Source organism: Schistocerca gregaria, chromosome 1 (assembly GCF_023897955.1).
Source record: "Schistocerca gregaria isolate iqSchGreg1 chromosome 1, iqSchGreg1.2, whole genome shotgun sequence".
NCBI lineage: Eukaryota > Metazoa > Arthropoda > Insecta > Orthoptera > Acrididae > Schistocerca > Schistocerca gregaria.
The window spans coordinates 205,813,128-205,832,859 of record NC_064920.1 but is presented as its reverse complement, the minus strand read 5'-3'; the positions used below and the strand labels follow the sequence as shown (position 1 = coordinate 205,832,859).

General features: G+C 39.8%; 1 protein-coding gene across 1 annotated transcript in view; it reads right to left on the bottom strand.

Moving 5' to 3' along the window:
* The window catches only part of LOC126336941 (G protein-coupled receptor kinase 1), a 1,003,538-nt gene that overhangs the window by 29,593 nt on the left and 954,213 nt on the right, over positions 1–19,732 (bottom strand). The window contains exons 7-12 of the mRNA XM_050001122.1: positions 18,394–18,445; positions 15,028–15,219; positions 14,777–14,942; positions 5,067–5,208; positions 555–729; positions 260–360 (exon numbers count right to left, since the gene is read on the bottom strand). Coding sequence (XP_049857079.1) covers positions 260–360; positions 555–729; positions 5,067–5,208; positions 14,777–14,942; positions 15,028–15,219; positions 18,394–18,445 — 828 coding nt within the window. The remainder of the gene's footprint in view (positions 1–259; positions 361–554; positions 730–5,066; positions 5,209–14,776; positions 14,943–15,027; positions 15,220–18,393; positions 18,446–19,732) is intronic.

The following is a 19,732-nucleotide window of genomic DNA, read 5'->3' as shown; positions in this document are numbered from 1 at the left end:
TTGGTACTTTTTGAAACCAACATTAAGGTTTTTTGGGGGTTTGACAGGAGTGCCCCCGAAAAAAATGGTGCTTTTATAAGATGCACAATTTTCCTGAGCTGGAAGAAGTGTGTAATGTTTAAATTTTGACCCTGTACAGTACGACAGCTAGAGTATGCCTGTTCTTCTAACAGGTATACAAATGGTATCTGGGCCAAATGCTGTCCAAAACACTGTCGTGAGTGGACAGATTTTAAAAGTAGTATTACACAAGTTTTACCCATTTCCTTTGCAGCCCAGTCTCTTGTCTATGTCACGTTGCAGCAGTCCTTCCAGGAGAGACCGTAGCTCCTTCGAAAAGGATTCTGGAAGCTCTACATTCTGTAAAAAAGTTTATAATTGATCTCATTTCTTCCAATATTTTGATTGTACAGCAGTGCAACAGTATAATGTTTCTTATAACATGTTACTGCACGAAAAAACAGCTCAAATTACAGCAAAAGTGGGCAAATAGATTTTAAAGTTTTTCATGTATTTGTAAAACTAACTAAAAAATAAAAACTCCAAAGACTTACCATGGTTAACGTCATTCTGTCAATTTCATGTTTGTCTTTTGTTTTGTGTTGCCTGAATGGACTGTGTCCTTTGAGTAGTTTGTACAGCATGCAGCCAAAAGAAAACCAGTCTGCACTGGAATCATAGGCAGTTCCTTTTGATAGAACTTCTGGAGCCATGTAACCATGAGTCCCACTGAAAATCCCAAAGCATAATGTAGTTCACTTCAAAAGACATACACAAACAATTATCAAAGATGAAAAATATGTAGGATAGAGAATACTGGAAGGGAGGGGGAGGGGGGTGTAGAAGAGCAGCTAAATCTCACTTTGATGTAAGTGAACAGATGATGGGCACCCTGAACACTAAATAAAATTAATTATTTATGGAAGTGGCAGACCACTTTGCAAGTTAGTATATCACACATGTTGTTAATGCTGTTTCCAAACAATGAAATAGTTTTCAGTGGATCAGATGACATTACTTTTTTTAGGCTTTAGTTATTTGTTTGTTATATCCCAATGGCTGTTTTTCACTAAAGATTTTGCCTTTTATGAATCCATCTAGTTCTATGAAGTTGTTCCCGATGTCTTAAACGTATATCCTATCATCCTGTTTCTTCTTCTAGCAGTGTTTTCAATATATTTCTTTCTGGTTCAATACTGCACAGAACCTCCTCATTTCTTATCATTACACTCAATTTTCAGCATCCTCCTGCAACGCCACATCTCAGATTCTTCGGCTCTCTTATTTCCTGGTTTTCCCACAGACCAACTAGATTCACTTAAACACGGTGCTGTGCTCCAGAAGTAAAGTCTCAGAAACCTCCTTCTCAAATTAATGCCTATGTTTGTTACCAGTGACCTGCTTTTGGCGAGGAATGCTCTTTTTGCCTTCTTGTTCTCCTTGCTTTTCCCACATTAGTTTGTTTCCAAGGCAACAGAATTCCTTAGCTTCATGTAGTATGTGGTCCCCAGTTTTGATACCGTAATTAGTTTTTCACTAGTTTCATTTCTGCTGGTCATCAAAATACACTTTCAGAAAAAAATTTGTACACCCTTTTACTGGTTTCCAACACACTCAATATTTACTGTTGTAACAGTGCATATGGAGTACATGAGTGATTACATTTACAGATCAATAGAGCAACTGATTCTGAGGTACCATGTATTGACCCATGCTGAAACATCCATATTACTCAAAGTGCAGTCGCCGCAAGTGGCAATGCAGGTGCTGCCTCTGGCATCCAGTCAATCAAACAGATGGTGAATACTGTCCTGGGATACATTATGCCACATCTACTCAACCTATTCACATAGTTTTGTAGCAGTTGTTAGGACCATCACTTGGGTGCAGGCAGAATCTGCTTTCATCGTTGAAGACCACAGCATGTCATTCCATCTTCCAAGTGATCATCCAATGGCACCAGTCGAGCCATGCATGTTAACACTATTGTGTGAGTGAAAGGTGGGCTAGAAGTGTGTATACTTATAGTCCCACTGCTAACTACTGGTATCCAACCCCTCATGTTGAGATGTCTGGCTCATAAGCCCTCTTATCTGTGCTGTGGCAGCTGTATGATCTGCTGCTGCTGCCCTTACAATATGAAATCCTAATGGGCATTTATGTCTCATGGACATCCAGAAACTCATCTAAGTGTGTGAGAATGCTGACATGATGACTGACAGCAGTATCATTTCACAACTGATGCAACATGTCTGACTTCTCTGGCAATTCTCTGACGGGACCATATGCCTGCTTGCTTCACAGATTTGCACCATGTTGAGCCTTCTGGCCATGAGCATTTCCTATTAGAAGGCAGATGCAGATGGCACTTTGGTAGCTACGCCACTAAGCTATCTGGTGGCAGATGACACTGAAACCTTTATTAATACATCTACTATCCTCCAGGTGACATATGCCAGCATCACATCAAAACTGATATCATCTTTCCATATCTCCCCCCCCCCCCCCTCCCCCCCGCCCCCCCCCCCCCAATTCCATCCAACAAATCTTGTAATTATTTCTCTCTTTCACAGAGAATGGCCGTATCAGTGAACATTGTCATTGACATCCTTCCCTCCTGAAATTCAATTAGATTTCTGAACCTTTGTTTTGTTACCTATGTTGCTTCTTCGATACACAATTTCAACAGTACAAGAGAAAGATGGTATTCTACACTTACACTTTTTTAATCTGCAAATACATTCTCAATTACGTCCACAATCAGTAGCTCTGACACAACAAATCTGGTTTATTTTCTGCTTGAATACTCCACATGGCTTTCGCCATTATAGATGCAGTTCATGTCTTGTCAGTATAAAATTAAAACATTCATACATTATTAATGTTACGGTATCATGAATAATTTTCTGCTTGAATACTCCACATGGCTTTCGCCATTATAGATGCAGTTCATGTCTTGTCAGTATAAAATTAAAACATTCATACATTATTAATGTTATGGTATCATGAATAATTTTCTGCTTGAATACTCCACATGGCTTTCACCATTATAGATGCAGTTCATGTCTTGTCAGTATAAAATTAAAACATTCATACATTATTAATGTTACGGTATCATGAATAATTTCTGAACTCTGGGTTCCACAGATTTTATTGACATTAAGAAAAGCATTCTTACATTACATAATATGTGTAATTGACTATGTCTACCTTGCTACAACTAGTTTAAAGCAGCTCTCATTAGCTGAATTTTAAACATACACCATCCATCCAAATAGTTCCAAGTGGCTTTACGTGACAGAGCAAAACTCCAGGGGGAACTTGACCTACCAAGTATAAACAAACAGGCATACATTTGACCAGTTGATTGTGAACAGACAGTGTGAAATAGTGGATGTGCGGCTATAATGTATCAATACTATTTTGTCACAAATTGCAAGGAGCAACATTTTTAAATCAAGTGTTCACGAAAATTCTCCAAAATGTTTTTAAGAAGAGGAAAGTGTGTGAATGTTTTTCCTGGATGCCTTGATTCCCAAAGAAAAACAATGATCTGTGGATACCTGTCACAAATTACCTGAAATGCAAAATGCAGAAAATTCTTTTTTGGAAAAAATAATCACACTGAGAAGATTTAGTGTTGTAACGCAGCATAAGAACAGTAGTTATAAAAAGATCAGAACCAACATGGACCAGAGACAAGTGTCGAACACTGTCAATGACAACTGGTTTCAAAGCCAACAAGAAATGTTGCTTTCAATGAATTCACATCCATCTCAACCAGTTTCAGAGTGAACATTGTTATGAGAACAGCACATAATGGACAGCTGCAGTCAGATATCTCACAAAATGTCATTACTCACAGTGCCACTTAATGCTGTATATATTCAATAGGCCAAACAACACAGAAACTGGGCAGCAGCTGACTGGAGGCATGTAGTTTGGTCCAACAAGCTATGATTCTGACTCTTTTGAAGCAATGCAAAGTGTTGAGTTCAGGCCATAGATGCTTCTGTAACTTCTTTTTTGAGCGAGGGGGAGGTCAGTATTTTGTATATCATGACTTGGTTCAATTTGTTCAGGTTACTGTGAAAATGAACCAGGATTATTTTCTTCATTTCTGGACAATATCTAAAATGGTTTTATTAATAAGAAGTGAACCAGAATTTTCGTTTCAGAAGTACTGATGACCAAGTGTTGTCTTCCTGAAATGAACCAGGATGTTTGTTTAAGAATTACTGATAACCAAGTGTTGCCTTTTCTTCTATACCTTCATGATGAGTAGGTTGTGTATACTCCTATCTTCCAAGATGACAACAGCTGTGTTTACAGGACTGCATGCTGCTGAGCACTCAGACTCCCTACTGCACCTTGACTGGCTCACTAAATCACATGATATTAATCCCAGTGAAAATATCTAGGACTATCTGGAACAGCAGGTGCAACATAGTACTTGACATCCCCACAGTCTGACAGCTCTACAAGATATAATGAATCCTGGGTGGTATCACCTGGATACAACATACTTGAAGAAACCTGAGGACTGTCTTCCTTAATAAATTAAGACCATTATCAATGGTACACATGATATCTCTTGGTTTGGACTAATTTTTTATCTGGTGTGCTTATAATGCAAACCTATGAGCATCACCATCAAATTGTATCACAGAAGAAAATGTGAGGAGACCCAAGTAAGCAAAACTAATGGCTGGATGAAAAGGAAAACATATATGGATGCCTAAGAGGGATGATGTTAAAGGGAATTAGAAGCTCGCAGGACAGATAATGCAACAATCATGGGACTGACAGTTGAAGAGGAAAGAGCGAACTTTATATTCATTAAATATTTTTCTTGGTGCATATATATTTAAAACAAGTAAAAAAAAAGAAATGAAAGACAAAACTTTCTTCAAAGCTTGTTAGGAAGATAAGTATCAAAGTCATGTTTTATTACCTTACATAGTAAAGAGAGAAAATAAACATTCCACAACATTGGCAAAAATTTGTATTACTAATAACACTGCATTGATGCAAAACTGAAACAGAATAGCACAAGCAATACCTACACACTTGCATGAGGTTTCTTCTTCGAGAAGTCACATGCTAGACCAAGATCCGATATTCGTACATGCCCATGTTCATCCAAAAGGATGTTCGCTGGCTTTAGGTCACGATATACTATAAAACGCCTATGCATATGTTCTAAACCTGTAATAGACATGTAACAAATTTAAAAATAAGAATATTAAACAAAGACATAAGTTGATGTGCTGTCAAAAACCAGAAGAAATCACATTATTACAACATTAGTGCATTTGATTTTTTTGCCTTTCTTTCCTCCACCTGACAACAAGTGCAAACATGACTAAACAAATTATGTTGTTAATAAATTCCTTTATCCAGGCCTACTCATTATCAAACTAGTAGACACACTACGTGCTCCACATTAATGTGTGTCCATTTTTCAAAGAACAAATTTTTTATGTGCCAACATTCAGCAAATTTAGGGATACACAACCAGACAAAACAGGTTATTTGTTTACTAGAAGATTGTGTTGCTGCACTAGTACTTTCATGTAGCCAATGTATTAAATTTATGTAAAAAATGTTTTACACTGCTTTCACTAAATGTAATCTACCATGTTCCACAAAATGATTAAAGTAAAACACCAGAGGATGAAATAAATCACAAAATGAAACTCTGACAGTATTGAAAAACTATATTTATTAATAAAGAAACATAATAATGCTACCACTTTATAACAAGTATCTGCTACCCACAATGCAATAAACTCACAGTGCATAGTTTGTACCGGATTTGTAGATATTGTTTTGCTGTCAGGTATGTAACATTAAATTAAATTCAAATATTTTCTGTAATTGTATTTAGTAGTTTCTGACATTGTGTGTTAACACAAGAAAAAACATAGCAAACTGAAGGTTTAACTTTACGGGGAGTGTTTGGAAACTAGAGCTACCTGGAATTCACAGTTGCAATGAGAATATTGATTAATGACACAATAGTTTTGGCATTTCACGACAAATGATTCTCTGAATACACATACAACTATTCAGTATCCATTACACATTCTGAATTTGCTTGAACTGCTACATCTGACTGGTTGGTGGGACAGAATGTGAGTTCATCTTGCAAAGATCATAACTGTTTTTCTGGAGAGATAGGAGGAAGGCAGGCAGCTAACTCCGATGCAACTTGCTGGGTATGAGCTTAGAATCTTGCAAGGATCTATGACTGCCCGCTCATATGAGGGTTTCCTAAGCTACTTCCTACATCAGTGAACTAATCTTCCTATAGATCCTTCTGATGAATTTCAGTCATGTATATGCTTTTCCTATGATTTATTTTATTTGATTGTTCCACTTTGAGTTGGTCAACATACATATTTGCAAATATTTAATGCATGTGGCTGTTTCCAGTGGATAGTTCAGCAATTGTGTAATAAGCAACAACAGGTTTTTGTATATATTTATATGTGACACATTATGTTTGCTTATTCTGAGGGTCAGTCCTTGAACCAAGCAACAGTTCTCTAAAGATTTACTTGCATTGTGCTGTACTTTTTTTACATTACGACTTCCCTACAAGTAACAAAGTCATCTGCAAACAGCCTTGTGGAACTTCTGACATTATTCACTAGGACATATGCATATATTGTGAACAATAATGGTTTTATAACACATCATTGGGGTACATGTGAGTGTTCTCTTTATTAAGAATGAGATGTTGTGTTTTATTTGTTAGTAATGCTTCAATAAAGTCACAAAGCTGGTCCAATATCCAGCATGCTCACTCATATTTTTTTTATTAGATGACACTGTGAAATCACATCAAATGGTTTGAGCAATTAAGGGACACAGCATCAACCTGGGTGCCATTGTCTGCTGTGCAATAAGTAAGCCAATAAAACACTTAGCCGAAAATAGGCAGAAATAGTCACTAGTATCTTAAGAAGCATAGACCCAAATACACCAGACACTACTGCACTGTATACATTTTCTATCCATGCAATTCATAAGTCAGAGAAAGTGTTACTGGAGATAGATGGGAGGGAGTGGGTGCAGACAGCAAAAATTGTGACGCGACTGTAGTATCAATCACAAGTGGTTGAGCAGTATTGTTGTCCACAGAGAAAGGCACGTAGAGGCTGCAGTAAAGCAGATATTCAACTCAGTAGCTTTCACAAATAACTTGGCCTCTAACAGATCACATACCTGATTCTTTCACAGAATATGATGCAAGTGACAAAAAGCTTACATGCCATGATGGAGAAAAATATTTTATTGATTGGTGGGTGACAGAATACTATGTCAGAAAAGGTACAAAGTATGTTGGAGATGATATTCCTTACATCTGGGACAATAAAAAAAGTTAGGCAAAACTCATGAAGATTAGGAAATTGAAAACCCTCTGATATTCAAAGACCACTTGAAAATGGTAGTATGTAATAGGAGAGAGGGATGGAGGAATTGTGACAAATAGCCTACACAGACCTCTTCATTAACCTAGAAGTTCTTAAACTTTGGTGTCAATACATTTACTCCCTACTGCTATTTGCAGTTAACAACAACAATGAATGTAGGACGAACTGCAATATTTACATCCACAATATCTACATGTATGTTCAGATGCTCCACTATTAATGCATGGTGTGGGGTATCATGTACCACAGTTATAAACAATAATTACTTCCATATGGACTGCAGATTTTGTGAAAAGTTCAGAACGGAGTTCTATATTCTAGTACTTACATTCTAATACAAAAGTCTATTACAGTCATCAGGCAGGAAATAGAAATCCTCAGATATTCAAAGGCAAAGTGAAAGAATATCTTGTTAGACACTCGCAGATGTAAATTCAGTTTAACTCCAAAGTTAGTTTCAGTATACCCACCAGCAGATGCCCCAGTGGAGGCACATGAGCTGGCACAGGTTAAACAGTGGAGAAGTTCAGACACCTACTACAGAGGGTGCACATGCCGTGTCATATGGGTAGACTACCGACAGAAGTGTTTACTTGTGAGTGGCAGTCAGCAGAGCAGGCCAATGTTCCATGGAACTAGCCTTACACTTGCATTGATAGCTGTCGTATGCTCAGTCATTAGCCATCTGCACCAGCCACATGCTGAGAATATTGTTGTATGCATATCTACATGGGTTCGGATGATCTGCTTCCTGTAGTTCAATTTGCACAGCAAGTTCATTCTGCTCATGCTGTTCTGTTCCCTGGTTTTTACGGAGCCACTGTCGGTCCCTGTTGTACCTGTGCTGACAATTTTGAGTAGCGGTGTTATCACACTTTCTACAGATACTAAACTGGTGACACACATTGTTATGCATGCGACATCTATGTCCTCCATCTCCATCCCCAACCCCACCCCTGATTTTCATGGTGTTCACTTTGGCTAGCCATGAACCTGGCATTTCTGCAATGCTGGCATGAACAGTTGCATCTACAGAAGAAGCAGTAGCAGAAACAGGAGCAGATGCAGACACTGATAACCCAGAATGGAGACTTGCCTAGCACGCTTGCCTCAGCAGTGGAGGCCATCCGTCCACAGGGCAGTTTCTTTCTCCAACCCCCACCCATGATGCCACTTGCCAGTCTCAGTGAGGTTACAGAAAGGTGGAATAATTAATCTGCACCAGTTCTTGCTGCAATATCAGGTAACATGTATTGTTGATCCAGTTGGTCAAGTTGCCTTGAGTTTATGTCAAGTTGTCCAAAACTTCAATCTCGGCAAGTTCGCATCACTATCAGCATCGTAATTCCCACCTGTGGTGAGTTTCAGGTTCATGGCATCATTCTCATTTCACATGTTGGGCAACCCAGCAGTCTTGCCCCAGTTGTCATTTGTTGCACGTTTGCTGCGACTGCCCACATGTGGAGGACATGTGTGGTGTATACCATCAGACAGAACATCTTCCAGCTGTTTGTGACAGTCAGTGAGCCACAAGTCAGGCGTCAGACAGCCCAGTGTTTTCTCTGGACTCCAGTGTTGCCTCACTCTGCACTAGTCGCCCCAGCAAATTTGCTGACACTGTTTGTGGCTGGGTGGTTGGTCGAATTTCAAGTAGACATGGAAGTTTCAGATATCATCATTAATTTGGGTGCATACATGATCCTACTGTGTCTGTAGTTGAAACGGCTGCTCCATCAGGCTGTGTTTTCTAATAAACAATGCATCCTCTTGCGAGGGCAATTCTCCATCTTCGTGTGTTACAAGAATGTGGAATGGCAGCTTATGATGTTAGTAATAAATTCATCATTATATCTTTGGGCTCAACACCTTTTTTGTTTTCAGCTTTCAGATCACTGACAGAGTGCATTCAATGTCTCAGTGCACTCCTTTCCACAATTTGGACTCCTTAGTGTGGTTCTACAGCCAGTTTTTTGAGAATACTTTGGGCTGGGCAGAAAATTTTGAGGCATGTGTTTCTCTTAAGTCATGTGAGTCCGAAATTTTGTTGCCCTGCCTCATTCCCTTCATCATGTGCAGCAACGTAAACACTGAGTTGCAGCATTGGCAGGGTCAGGGTGCCATTTTTCCTATTTCATCGAATCAGTTGGACACTGCTTTAAACAGTCATTGCATAATGTGTCATGGATTCATATCCCATTCTGTGGCAAATGGAGTTGTTGACAAAGTTGTCCGGGGTCAGTATTTTTTCTGTATCAACTTGTGTGTTGCTTGTCTGCAGTTGCCACTGAATGTAATTTCTCAGACTTTTCTGAACCCCTTTTGGCTTCACCAGTTTAATTTGCTTGCCTTGTGGAATCTCGTCTGCAATGAGAATTTAAAAACAATATTTGAAGAAGATGATTCAGGACATTCCCTGTTGCTTCTGTTACCTTGATGATATCTGAGTCATGGGCTCAACTTGAGAGGAGCATTTATGGAACCTTCAGTTAGTTTTCCAACTCCTCCTGGAAAATGTAGTTCACTGCAAGCTGGAAAAACACAGTTTTTTCTCCCCAAAAGTACATTTTTTTGGTCATGTGATCGCATCCCCATGGACAACCACATCAAGGCCACTTTCAACTTACCAGTGAAGGAGCTCCAGTCTTTTTTGGGTACGATTTCGCCGCCATTGCCAGAAGGCCATTACATTTCTCTGGTCTGCAAATTGTCAATAAGCCTTTCAGTCTTCCAAGTAATGTTTGTGCTTTGTTCCCTGTCTGGTTTCCTGTACACCAGATACGCTTTTGACCCTGACCTGTGATGCATCCCAGTATGACATTGGTGCTATCTTGTCCCATTGGAAGCTGGACAGCACCAAACAGTTCATCACGCATGTGTCAAGGATGCTTTGTGCTGTGCAACAAAACTACTCACATGTGGAAAGGGATATGATAGCTATTATTTTTTGGGTTAAAACGTTTCACATCTTCCTGTGTGAGGTTATGTTCCTCTTCATCACTGGCCACAAACTGTTGAGTTTCCTTGTTTGGTCCCCGTTCCAAACTGCCGGATAGAACTGCCCACTGGTTGCATTGGTGGGCCCTCTTTTCCTTTAACTATTCTTATGACATTCATTACCATTCCACTGCCCAGAATACCAGTGCTGATGCACTTTCTCATGGCTATTGGTTGGGCCCAATTTGTGGTTCTACTGGTAAGAGGCTCTTGTGGTCACAATGGATGATGCCTTGCAGCAAACCCTATCAGATTTTCCACTGACAGCACAAGAGGCTGTGGCTACCATGATTGTTGACCCAGTTTTCCAGAAAATCATTCCAGTAGTCCAGATCAGTTAGCCAGAGTGTGTCTCTTTGGATGCGAATCATGCTTGACCAAACATTGTCCACAGGATTCTCAAGCTCGTCACAGAGGAGCAATTCTGTCAAGTGGTTGTCCCCTCACTGTTGTGCCCTTACATTCTCCAGTTGCTTCAGGCATCACACCGAGGTATAACTAGAATGAAGGTGTTGGCGCAAAATCACATCTACTGGCTACTGATCAATCATGACATTGAACATCTGATACAGACTTGCGAGGTTTGTGCTCAGAACCAGGCTGCCCCTCTGCATCAGTTCTCTCCTTTGCTAGTCCCAGAGCACCCTTGGGACACATGGGCAAATTGATTTCACAGGTCCATTTTTGGGCAACATGTACAGGTAGGTGGGCAATGCATTGTCAAATTTCCCTTATGTTGCCTAGCTGTCATCCACTTTGTCAACTGCCCCCATTCATGTGTTGTCAGTCATTTTTGCCACAGAGAAATTCCTGGGACTGTTGTCTGATAGCAGTAGGCAACTTGTGCCACAGGAGTTTGAAGACTTTTGCAACCACAGTGGTATCCAGCATATGATTACCACCCTATTTCATAAGCTTCTAACTTTGAAATGGAGCACTTTGTGCATACATTCAAGACTCAGATGGGGAAGTCTGTTCTCTCTCTTCCCACAAGAATGTATTGTTGAGTTATCTGGCTACAAACTGGGTGACGTCGGTCAACAGGCCCAGTCTGGCGAATGTTTGCAGCCATGGGTTTCTTGGATTTGTTGCACCCTGAGTTACACGCCATGGAACACTGTAGTCCACTGCATTTTCCTCCTTGGATTATCACTTGGGCCCAGTACTTCATCTGGCATGACTGCCAGGTGTTGTTGTGTGCCACAAAGATCAGCACTAATTTGTGGTGGACGTCAATGGGAAGAAGTTGACTCATCATGCCAATCAGTTGCACCCAGGCTTTGTTGGAGTGTCACCACTGTGGCCTTTCAGTCTGCTGAACGGCAGGGAAGATCATAATGTTGTTCATACAGTGGACTCCCCCTTGGAGCACTGTGCCTCACGATTGTCACCCCCTCTTTGCTCTCCACCGTTCTCCTACTGCCTGCAGCCTCGGGTCCCAGGGTGGCTTGTGCATCTGCCTGCCATGCGGGAGACCATGATTTGAACCCCCCTTTCCCTTTCCACCTCCTCTCCACCTTTTCAAATGAAGGTGGCCTTGTCTGCCCTGCCACCCCTGCCACTGAGGGATCTACCACTGTTGCAGTCTCCACATCCTTCCACCTTTCCAGCACAGCCAGCAGTATCAGTGTGCCTCCTTTGTTGGTTGGACCACTGCCAGGTTCTGCATCACTCTTTCTGGTTCTGCTTTGGAGGCCGCAGCCCAAGCCTGTTCATTTTTGTCGTATGTAATATTCCCAGGAAGCGGGGATCTAGCATCCCTACTAGCAGATGTCCCAGTGGAGACGGGTGAGCTGGCATGGGCAGAATAGCTGAGTCGTGGAGAAACCTGCCATTGAGAGCACACATGTCATATCATACAGGCAGACCCACTGATAGAAGTGTTTACTTGAGAGTGGCAGTAAGCAGACCACACTGATACTCCTGCAGAGTTAAATTGCTATGGATCTAGAATTGCGCTTCTGCTGATTGTCAGTGTGTGCTCAATCGTTAGCTGCCTGCACCAGTTGTGTGCTGCGTATATTGTTGTGAGCGTATCTATATAGGTTCGGATGCTCCACTTCCTGTAGTTCATTTCGTATGGTGAGTTTGTTCCATTACAAGGTTCTGTTGCACAATTGTCAGTAAGTCACTGTTGAACTGTGAAGTACCCGTACTGATCATGTTAAGCAGCAGCATTCTCGTGCCTTCTGCAGACATTAAATTAGTATTTAACAGGTTTTTGACTTCACCAATATACAGAGTGGACATAATTACACTTTTATTACTTCACCCAGTGTAGATGGAATACTATTTACCATATGGGTACCCAACTTTATGGAATGATGTTTAGACTGTGCACTGCAGGTTTTATCTTGTTAGTGGGATCAGTGTCATGAGTTGCTGTTAGGTGCCGGTACTGATGCAGCACTGTAGAGCTGAAATACAAGTGTCAGTGTGTATTACGCTTGAAGACAGTCACCTTCTGCCTGGTAAAGGTGAGCAATGCTTTACTTGTAAATCTGTTTTATCAAAATAACAGCAATAGTGCTGCTGCTCTGAATGAGTATCGATGCATTAAAGGAATATGGAAAGGTCTGCTTTCCGCATATGCATTGCAGAACATTATTTGGGTGTTCGAATTAACTGACAATTTGGAAATTGCTCCAGGGAGAGGCCATGAGCCAACTGTGGCTCAATTTTTTGAGGAAGTTGCTGTTGCCACGGGTGAGAATGCTGGACACAATGTACGATCTTCAAGCAGTGCACAAGCTGTGTCACAACAGCTGGACATTCCATGGTCCACCATTCAAAAAGTGTTACAAATTTTCTGCTGCAGTCTATAACGTGGTTCCAGGCTGTTGCAGATGCAAATGGTCATCACATTAAGAAGCATTTGTAAACAGGAATGTAAACATGATATATAATTAACAAATGTTAACCTTTCACGTGGAAATTTTCTTTCAATGGATTATCTGTTTTTTCTCCTCTGTCCTTAAAAACATTTCTGTCCTTACAAATGTTTCCACTAAGTTCCATAGTTCTACGACCACTCATTTTTCAGGGGGACCCTCTCGAGTAGCGAAAGTTTAATAATAACCAATTTTTTATAGAGTTGAGTAAAGTTGTGCCAAGTAACATAAACGTTTACAATCTCATTGAGAGTACTTACTATTTTATATCTGTCATATGACATTGCCAATATTGGTGTCAAGTACACTTCAGTCAAGCTTCAGATGTCAGAGAGTGGGCTAACAAAACTTCTGACCTACCAAATATGAGCCCAGTGTCTTTATTACGCACCACCTTGTTTTGTAATTAACACAGAGAGCGTGAAAGAAAATTTGGGTAGCATTTAGGATCAAGATACTCATTCCACAAAGCTACCTTAGTCAGTGGGGATTACTGGTAGTCAAAATGTAGCATTGTGTTACAAAAATATCAGTAAAATTTGAATCTAAGACATCAAAAAGACCTAAAGTATAAATTACATCTGAATAATGGAAAACAAAATAATGAAACAAAAATTATATCAAATATTAGTAGATGTGAAATGAATACATTATTTTTGTATCATATAAGGTTGAATTAATAGCCACTGAATGTTTTCTGTACTGGAAGCTGGAAAAAAGTAATAGGTCAAATTGCTGCAACACAGCTTCTCATTGGGATATTCTATGAACAACATGAGATACAAGAGCTCCATCAGAAAACTTCAAATAAAGTTTTTAAAAATCATTAGAAAAAAACTGACAGTTTTTGTAATGTTGTACTGAGCATCATGAAGACCGTCCATCATCATAAAACCACTCAGACTTGCAGAAAGATTTACATAAGCTTGGCAATACCAATTGACAAATACTAAAACAAGTGTTTAACACACAAATATCAATTCCATTAACTTTAATACAAGTGAAAGTAATGATTACAACAGAATTCATAATTTGGCTTTCGTGAGGGCTATTACAAAGAACCAGATATGGCCAGTTCCAATGAAAGTGGGGTGGCTGCTTTTGTGTAACTCTGTGTGTGTGCTTTGTGTGAGTGTGTGTGTGTGTGTGTGTGTGTGTGTGTGTGTGTGTGTGTGTGTGTGTGTGTGTGTGTGTGTGTGTGAGTGAGTGGGTGGGTTTGTGTGAGTGGGTGGGTTTGTGTGTGTGGGTGGGTGGGTTTGTGTGGGTGGGTGAGTAGGTGGGTGGGTCAGTAGGTGGGTGGGTGTGGGAGAGTGGGTGGTTGTACACACACTCATACAGTAAGATTCACTGGCACATCATAATGCAGTGAAACACTTTGTAATCTTGATACTGAATTAAAACCACTTCACAGTTACATTAACATCGCTAAAATTATAGTTTTCAACATACCTAAAATAACTTCAGCAGCATAGAATTTCATTTCATGCTCATTAAAAACTCCATGCTGGGATAAGTGATAATGCAAATCTCCTCCATTCATGAGGTCTAAGATGAAACACAGTTTATCAGGCGTGTGAAATGCGTATGTCATACATACAATAAAAGGGCAGTCTACCTGCAAAATTCAAGAAGACAATCTTATACTGACTGTTGAAAGATCAACAGTATACTGACAGTGAACATTACAGCAGATTACTTACTCCTGTACTGACTAGAGACAACATTATTCGTTCATTAAGAGCTAAAGTTTCTCCCTGCTTCATTTTTATTCGTTTCTTATCCAGGCATTTCATTGCATACATTTTTCCTGTATCTGCTTTTCGACACCCATAAACTTCACCAAATCCACCTCTTCCAATTATCCGATGGACACTGAAGTCATTCATTGTTAACTGAAAAAACAGAAACTATGTACTAATTGTATTGTACACTAACTAAAAGCACAAGACATAAGAAATGGTACCATCCATACATTTCTAATTGCATGAAGGATAATCACAAGCTCACTAATTATTTATATTTATCGAACAGGTGGAAACTGCAGTTGTAAATTTAATTTATGTAGCTATTATTAGTTTTTTCATATGTCCACTATTTTTGTGTAACTAGTGAACTTGAAGAAATACAAATACACCATTGCTTGTAAAGACCAGATGATAGTTTAATAGCATGTATATTTTCATGCCATTTGAAGACTTTTACAACCTGCACTGTACTCTGCAATTAATATCTTAAATTTTATATACTAAGAAACCAGAAGCGTGGCACTTCATTTATTTTATTTTTTACTGTTCCTTTAATTACACTCATTATCATCATTACCTAGATTAAACAGCATTAGGACAAAAACAGTAAAAAATGACAACAACTGCTTTATCAAAGGGACTACAGCTTCAAAATAATATCCCAGAGTGAAACTAATAATGACTCTACATCATCACAAATCTACACTTTAGATATTCCAGCCACATGGCAGTTTTCTTGACAAACGAGTGTACTGTTAAACTTTTGTTATATTTGGAGTCTGGCTTAATCCTAAGCTTCCTTCTTTCCTGTTAAAGTTGACTCTGAATAAATGAACTGCAGTTGTTGACTTGAGTTAGATCTTGACACTTATTAAAACAGATGGCACAATCACCATTTGTTAATACATACTTGGTCATGGAAGAATTCTGTGTCTAAGAAAGAAAGGAAGAGTAAGTTCTAATTTCCCATTGATGACAAGGTCATTAGAGACAGTCCAAAGACTCACACAGGGTAAGGCCATGTCCCCTGCTCCATCTCCCAACCCCATCTCTTTTCCCCTCCAAAGAAACTGTCCCATAAATGACTTTGATATATATACGAGAATCAAGAATCAAAACATGAATGGCCAGGTAAGGATGTGAGTCATACGCTAAAACAATTTTTTATCTAGCTTTCTCTTTTTGCTGTTTATGCTGTGGATACTAGTGTTTAGGATTGCTCCATCAAACCAACACTCTCAGTAATGAGATTAATCGTTTTTATCAGGCTGTATGCACTACAAACAATGTACTGTTATAAAATATAATCACCCGTAGCAGTTATTATGGTATTACATGGAACAGAGCTGTAATGGGCAAAGCCTCACAAGAAGTTGCTCAAGGTGTGACAACAAAGAAATTAACAGATTCATGAAAGAGTGGGATGCAGAAGAGAGACTAGACTTACCTGAGAACATTAAGACAATAACAGATCTATAGAACATCACATTATGGATGTATGGGATCAGACTGTAGTTTAAAGGAGATGTTAGAAGTTCATAATGATATTTCTCAACAGTTCAGATAGAAAAATTACAGAGTTAAAAACATAATCACTCTGATCTTCTAAGTTTTTCTTTTGTCCAAGACAACTAACTGCCGCAATAATCTTGCGAAGTCTGATAATCATGCTTCACATCATAAGAAAATTAAATTGTAACACATAATGATATTTTAGGGGGGTCAATCAAATACATATGAATAACAGCTGTTAGCTTGTCTTGATTGGCCTCTTCTTAAATTAGTTACTATCTATGAACCACAGAGCAACAGCAACAAAATGCAGAAAGGACATAAGAACCATCTCTGTCCATCTTAATATGATATTACAATGTTTTTACAATTTTAGTAAAGCAGTAAAAGACAGAATTACGTGGCATATATGAAGTTCATTCAAATGAAACCTGGTCAGCACGTCTACCTTTGCCTTACACATAAAGTGGCACCACGTAACTGTGGGTATGGTGACGCTATCTATTGGTAGAGATACTGACACGCGTGCACCGTTTGATGTTGCATAGCGCCAGTGTGGTTTCATGCGAAAGAGAAGGTGGTCACACAACAAGTTATTGTCCACTACTGAACATGTGGGTGAATAAGCAGGAACAATCCACTCAACAGATTAGTGTTGAGGTCCGGTGTGCCGGCCAGCCTGTGGATGGTTTTTAAGGTGGTTTTCCATCTGCCTCAGTGAATTTGGGCTGGTTCTCTTTATTCCGCCTCAGTTACAATATGTATGTGATTGCTGTGCAAACACCATCTCCACACATGCGTATGCTATAATTACTCTACCACACAAACATTTTGTATTACACTCATCTGGTAGGTGATGTTCCAGAGGGGAGGGGGGGGGGGGGGGCACTGGGGGCTGAACCGCACGATAACCCTGGGTTTGGTGTGGGGCAGCGGTAGGGCATGTGGGCTGCTGTGGCTGTTGTGAACCACTGAGGGCTACGGCAGGACAAAGCCTCTAGGCTCCCAGTTAAATACACAAATACACAAGCAAGAACTATGAGGAGTGATTTGATTTTGGCAGCAGAGGGAGTTAGAGGTCGTGAAATGTATCGACGAATGAAGGCTGTGTATGGTGAGTACAGTCTGAGTCATCCAAGGAATCATTGTGGAATGGCACAAACAATTCCCTGACGGGCATGACTCACTGGAAGACAATGCTTGTCCTGGACATGCTCATCATGTCATCACACAGTAAATGGTTGCGGAAGTGAATGTTTTAGTCTTGGACAGCACCATGGATGAGATCCATCAATTACTGGGTGTTAGTGTGGGCACCACCCACAGCATAATGCATTAACACTTGAACTTTTGAAAAATCCGTGCACAGTGGGTTCCCCACCAACTGACTGCCGAACAGTGCAATACTCGAATGACACTGTCTTTGAGTCATCTGCAACATTATCATGAGGAGGAATACAGCTTTCTGCTTGTTGATTTCCTGGAACCGAGAACCACCATCAATGCTCAGCATTATCAAGCCCCTTTACAGAACCTTAGATGAGCCATCAAGTCGAAATACCGAGGCATCGTTTCCAATGGCATTATCCTCGTACATGATAATGCCCGCCCACACACAGCCAGTGCGGTGAAGATGGCACTTCAGCAGTTTCAGTTGGACTTTCATGTGTCTGGACCTCTAACACAAGCTATTCGTGGACATCAATTCGCAACAGATGACAAAGTGCGTGACTGGGTCTCATTTGAATGCCCCTTATACATCACCCACAGGGTTTATAAGTCAGTGAAACTGTGGTACTCTATACATACCTGAATGTTTAACTCTAGGTTCTTCCACTGGCAAAAACGGGTGTATTTATCACTGAAACATAAATGAAAGCATCTGTATTATATTACATAAAGCTTAGGTCATAATGCAACTATATGTATTAAGTTACTCATTTCATACTAGACCGCATAACTACTGTGATACATTATGAATGGGGCTCTTTCATTATTTAAAAAGTGACAGGATGCGCAACTGATTACTACTTTTAGAACGCGAAGATGGTCCAAGTATAGACCGTTATTAGAATGAAGCAACAGTACAGCTATGATGCAGTTCCAAAAATTCCTGAATGCTGTTCGACACTACCTAACCAAAATTTTACTTCATCCTAAAACGGTTTATAGTAACTACTGAACGCACAAAAGTGCCATGCTCAACCCACAAGATTTTCTTGGTATTACTACACACTTCTTCACATCTCCCCGTATCTCCCTTAATAATGGTAATATAGTAGCTAATATAATGGTTTTCAGTTCATTGAACGCTTCTAGTGTAGAGGTGCTTATGTTTGTTTCGATTTTTCACCTTTGTTTGCCAGTAAATACTCTGCTACTTTTTAATCTGTTGTGCAAATCTCTTCACTTTCATGATTACTATCTCATACCGTGACTAAGCCGTGGTGGGACCTTCCCACAACTCACTATCTTCTCGAGTAAAATTTGTTTAACATGTGACCTACAACACTTCTGAATGGAGATGATTTCGTTTGTCTTCCCAAAGTCAAGTGTTTGCTGCTGGTTGCCCAAATAATTTCCAATTATATTCTTCTTGTTCTTGTTAAGCAGATGCATCTCCCTCATTTTCTTTACTTTCCATTCGATACTGGTGACTGATGATAGCAGTGACCTCTACAATCACTGAATCAAAAAGTCTGTTGAATGCAGAACTAACACATTTTTCAAGAGACTAGGGCTGTCTATCTGTTCAAGATAATTTTCGTAAAATACAGTAAGTACAATACCAAGAGAATCTCTGACACAAACTCCTGTTGTAAATGGATGTCTCCCTGTCTATAGCCGAAAGATTAAAATCTAGGCCTACCACTTATGTCAAAGTCTGGGAATTTATGTGTGATACTTTCCCAATTTTATCCTAAGCGTTTTATCATTTCAATATTCTATGTTGGAGGTCGGTAGAAACACCTGATTATTAAATTGGGCCCAGATCTGTCACTTGCCCTCATCCATATTATCCCACATTCTGCTTCTGTATTTATGGCATTATAACAAAAGCGATTTCTTCACGGCATACACTGAAGTGACAGAAGTCAGGGGATAGCAGCATGCACATAAACAGACGGCGGTAGTATCGCACACATAA